Source organism: Melospiza georgiana, chromosome 24 (assembly GCF_028018845.1).
Source record: "Melospiza georgiana isolate bMelGeo1 chromosome 24, bMelGeo1.pri, whole genome shotgun sequence".
Taxonomy (NCBI): Eukaryota; Metazoa; Chordata; class Aves; order Passeriformes; family Passerellidae; genus Melospiza; species Melospiza georgiana.
The window spans coordinates 2,022,351-2,026,966 of record NC_080453.1 but is presented as its reverse complement, the minus strand read 5'-3'; the positions used below and the strand labels follow the sequence as shown (position 1 = coordinate 2,026,966).

The following is a 4,616-nucleotide window of genomic DNA, read 5'->3' as shown; positions in this document are numbered from 1 at the left end:
TGTGTCCAGAGAAGGGCAACAAAGCTGGGGAGGGGTCTGGAATAAAAGTCCTGTGATGAGTGTCTGAGGGAACTGGGGTTGTTTATCCTGGAGAAGAGGAGGCTCAGGGGAGACAAGACGGTGTCAGGGCACAGGTTGGACTTGATGATCTCCAAGGTCTTTTCCAACCTTGCTGATTCTGGGATTCTCTAAAACCACCCTTGGAGTGGTTGCAGGATGAGCCCTGGGCCTCCTCTTCAGAAGCTCCAGCAGCCCAGGTCCCTCAGCTTCTCCTGCTAGGCCCAAAACCCATCCTGTCAGTCCAGCAGAGCCTCTGCAACTCCTCCTCACTGCCCAGAACAGTGAGCCTCACAGCCAGATACAGTAGCCCAGATATGCCCCCCTGGCCTGGGGTGCCTCGGCAAGGGAGCAGCACCAGGCACTGCAGGAGCCTGCAGACAATTCCTGCAGCACTTGTAGGATGATACTGCCCCAGGGGCTGAAGGCATTTGTGCTCCCTCAGGTTCATGTCCTCACACAAACAGCATGGGAGTGCTCCCCCTGCTCTGTGCAATGCAAAGAGGGGTTCCTGAGCCAGTGCTGCTGTGTCTGTGCCTGCAAGGATGGGGCACCTGTGTGAGCTGGTAGAGAGGCAGGGCTGCAGAGGGGGGATGTTGTTGGCAGCTCCATGAGGACGCTCTTGGACGCTGCCCTGGGCTGTGCAACGCACTGGGGATGGATCAGCCCCTGCTCTGCTGCTCCTTCCCGTCTCCCCCAGGGCCCTTGCAGAGAACCAGACATGCTGTTTGCCCCCAGTCTGCCCATGGCCAGCCTGGGGCAGCTCACGGGGCTTTTCTGCGCTGAGCATTGGCCTGGCAGTGTTATTGAGAGAGCCTGCACAAGGAGCCTGGAGCCCCCAGGGCCTGGGCTGAGGTGTCAGTGCTGCCCCAGCAGTGCCCATGGCCTGTCCCTGCTGCAGCCCCGGCACTGCCACCCCAGGACTGTGCCTGGCCCTGAGAGCACTCAGGTCCTACAGCAACACCAGGGCCACCAGGGCAGCGGGGCAGGGCCATGGCAGCAGCACGGGCAACACCAAGTGCTGCTGCTGCTAGGCACAGCTGCTGGGCCAGCAATGATCTGCCCCCAGCTCTGCACATAGACATTGCAGCTGCAGCTCCAGAGAAGGCAAAAAAAGGGCATCTCTGCAGAAAACTCTGCTGGGAGATCCTTTAGTTCATTTAAAGCACTGAGGGTGCAGCCCCTCATTGACAAAGTCTGTGGCCACAGGGAATGTGGAGAGAAACAAAAGAAGAATCAGTGCAAACAGTGACAATTTTATAGACAATATTAATACCTAAAATGAAGGAAAAAATACCACCACAGTCAAACCAATAAGAAGTATTAAAGATGATTTTTATTTCAAATGATTTGCAGAAATTGGCCAGCAGTTTAATGTTTCTGAAAGTAACCAGTCATCATTCTCCAGACTGCAGTCTTGAGCTCCTGGTTCCTCAGGCTGTAGATGAGGGGGTTCAGGGCTGGAGGCACCACCGAGTACAGAACTGACAGTGCCAGATCCAGGGATGGGGAGGACATGGAGGGGGGCTTCAAGTGAGCAATTGCTGCAGTGCTGAGGAATAGGGAGACCACAGCCAGGTGAGGGAGGCAGGTGGAAAAGGCTTTGTGTCGTCCCTGCTCAGAGGGGATCCTAAGCACAGCCCTGAAAATCTGCACATAGGAGAAAATAATGAACAGAAAACAGCCCAATGCTAAACAGATGGAAAAAACAAGTAGCCCAAATTCCCTGAGAATTGAGTTTGAACAGGTGAGCTTGAGGATCCATGGGATTTCACAGAAGAACTGGCCCAGGGCATTGCCATGGCACAGGGGCAGGGAAAATGTATTGGCCGTGTGCATGAAAGCATTGAGAAAGGCACTGGCCCAGGCAGCTGCTGCCATGTGGGCACAAGCTCTGCTGCCCAGGAGGGTACCATAGTGCAGGGGTTTGCAGATGGACACGTAGCGGTCGTAGCACATGATGGTCAGGAGATAAAAATCTGTTGCTGCACAGAAAACAAAAAAAAAGACCTGTGTAGCACATCCTGTGTAGGAGATTTTCCTGGTGTCCCAGAGGGAATTATGCATGGCTTTGGGGACAGTGGTGCAGATGGAGCCCAGGTCGCTGAGGGCCAGGTTGAGCAGGAAGAAGAACATGGGCGTGTGCAGGTGGTGGCCGCAGGCTATGGCGCTGATGATGAGGCCGTTGCCCAGGAGGGCAGCCAGGGAGATGCCCAGCAAGAGGCAGAAGTGCAGGAGCTGCAGCTGCCGTGTGTCTGCCAATGGCAGCAGGAGGAAGTGCCTGATGGAGCTGCTGTTGGACATTTGCTCTGCTTTGGCATGGGGATCTATAAAAAAAGAAATCATAGAGAATTTGGGTTTCGAGAGGACTTTAAATATCGCAGCACAGCTTGGGGGCACTTTCTCCCCACTGCCTGCCCCGGGCCCTGCTACCTGGAGCTGTTTCTGCCAGCAGCTGCTTCCCTTTTCCCAGGGCTGGGCCCTGCCGGGCCCTGCCAGTGCTGCCAGAGCCCAGCCCAGCCCTGGGCGCTCAGCTCTGCCCTCCAGACCCCTCCCAGCTCTGGCACTGCCCAGGGGCACCTCTGGCTCTGCAGGCTCTTATTGCAATGTCAGAGCAACCCTGAGGAGTCTGAAAAAATGACACTGATGCTGCCTATGAGGGAACCTGTCGTGATTTCTGTCACTACCTTGTTTTGTAAATCTCAGAAAAAAATTTTTTTTCTCATCCTGGACTGACACATGAATATCTATGTGTGATTTCCCATCCAGGAAACCCAGAGCAGGAAAATAAAAAGCAGGCTTTTCTCTTTTATGCAGCCCCTGCCTTGCTGTGCTCCCTGTATAATCTACTTAAAAATGTTTTGTTCTTAAATGTCATGCTGGGAGCAGTCCTGAATAATGCAGCACCCACATCATACAAGGAGAACACTTCCAAGCCTTACCAGCTGCCTCCTCCTACCCACATCTTTTCCCACAGTGCTGGGAGAAGCTGCCAGGGCTGGCTGAGAGCTGTCCCTGGCAGGCAGCAGAGTCCCTGCCCCAGCACAGTGCCCTGGGCTGCAGGACCCTGCTCTGCAGGACAGCCCTGGGCACCCCTGGCTGCTTTGCACAAGAGAAAATCAGATAATGTACTCACAGAGTCTGTAGGCATTGGGATGTTCCAGCTTCAGGAGATGGCTCCAGGAGCTGCAGCTGCATTGTCCTGCAGCCAGACGTTCCTGTGCCAAGGGCTGGCAGATTCTGCCCCAGGCATTTCTCAGCACCTTCCCAGCACTGACTCTGCCTCTGTGCCTCTGTGCTGTGCCCAGGGTGGCTGCAGGCAGTGCCCCAGCCCTACTGGGCTGGCAGAAGAGCTGCTCATCAAGAGAAATGTGCTTTTGAAGCTCTTCTTGGTTACCAGGAACTGCCTCTGTGCCAGGAGCCCAGCCCAGCTCAGCAGCACAGACACAGCACAGGGACTTTAATGAGCCTCTGGGACTTTGTGCTCAGGCCCTGAACATCAGTCCCTGAGAGGGAGCTGAAGAAACCTCTCCAGAACTCACAAGTCAGAATCCAACTCCAAAGTTTCTTGGACTTTTAATGGGTCCCACTGAGGAACACAACTGAGAAAGTGTCCCCAGGCCCCAGACAGAGCAGAGAACTGGAGGCAGTGATGACAGGTGGGGACAAAGAGAAGCCAAGTCTTGGTGACCTGGAGCACAGCAGCAGGGTCTGTGCCAACAAGGGCTGTGAGGAGACACGTTGTCCTGAGGCCCTGGGGCCTCCTGGCACAGCCCCAGCCAGGCTGGGCACTGTCAGCCCCGTGTCCTGCCCTCAGCATCCCCCTCCTAGCCCACATCCCAGTGGCCTAAAGGATGTGCTGGAAGCAGTCCCTGAGGAGCCTTGCTCCGGAATGGCCCTGGGGGCTCCTGAATGCTCCCTGCAGGGGCTGCAGGTTTTTCAAAGGACTTTGGGCTTGGCTTTTGCCTTGGAGTCTCTGAGAGGTTTGTGCAATCATGGCCTCCAATTCTCTGCTGTAATTAGTCCCTGGAGAGGCTTTGTCAGTAACAACACTCAGTGGGGCTCATTAATACTTCAAGGTACTTCAATTATTTTAAGGTACTTGGTATTTCCCTTTTGATGCAGACTCTGAGAGGTTTGTGCATTCATGGCCCCAATTATCTTCTTTAATGTGTCCCTTGAGAGCTTTGTACTGACACTCAGTGGGGCTCATTAATGCTTTGAGATACTCAAGGTTTTTAAGGTATTTTGTGGATTTAAGTATACTTTTAGGTAATTTTAAGGTGTTTCTTTCCCACACTGAGTCTCTGAGAGGTTTTTGTGCCATCCTGGCCTCCAGTTCTGTCCTCCAAGGAGTCCATGATGAGCCTCTGTTGGGTATCTTCCTCCCTTCTTTTTTACAACAAAGATGGAACTGAAAGAATTTTTTAAGCCTTTTTAAGATCATTGAAACAAACATGGGACAATTAACAATGCAACAACTAAGATCCTGTTTTAGCTGGACATAATTCAACCCTTTAATCCCTAGGATTGGAAGTGTTTATTGAACCAGTCTTTGT

General features: G+C 53.4%; 1 protein-coding gene across 1 annotated transcript; it reads right to left on the bottom strand.

The window, feature by feature from the left end:
* Window positions 1-1,428: 1,428 nt before the first annotated feature.
* Window positions 1,429-2,376, bottom strand: LOC131093287 (olfactory receptor 14J1-like). The gene has a single exon (XM_058040446.1). The coding sequence runs from the start codon at window positions 2,359-2,361 to the stop codon at window positions 1,429-1,431; it is 933 nt and encodes a 310-aa protein (XP_057896429.1). The 5' UTR covers window positions 2,362-2,376.
* Between the last annotated feature and the right edge of the window lie 2,240 nt (window positions 2,377-4,616).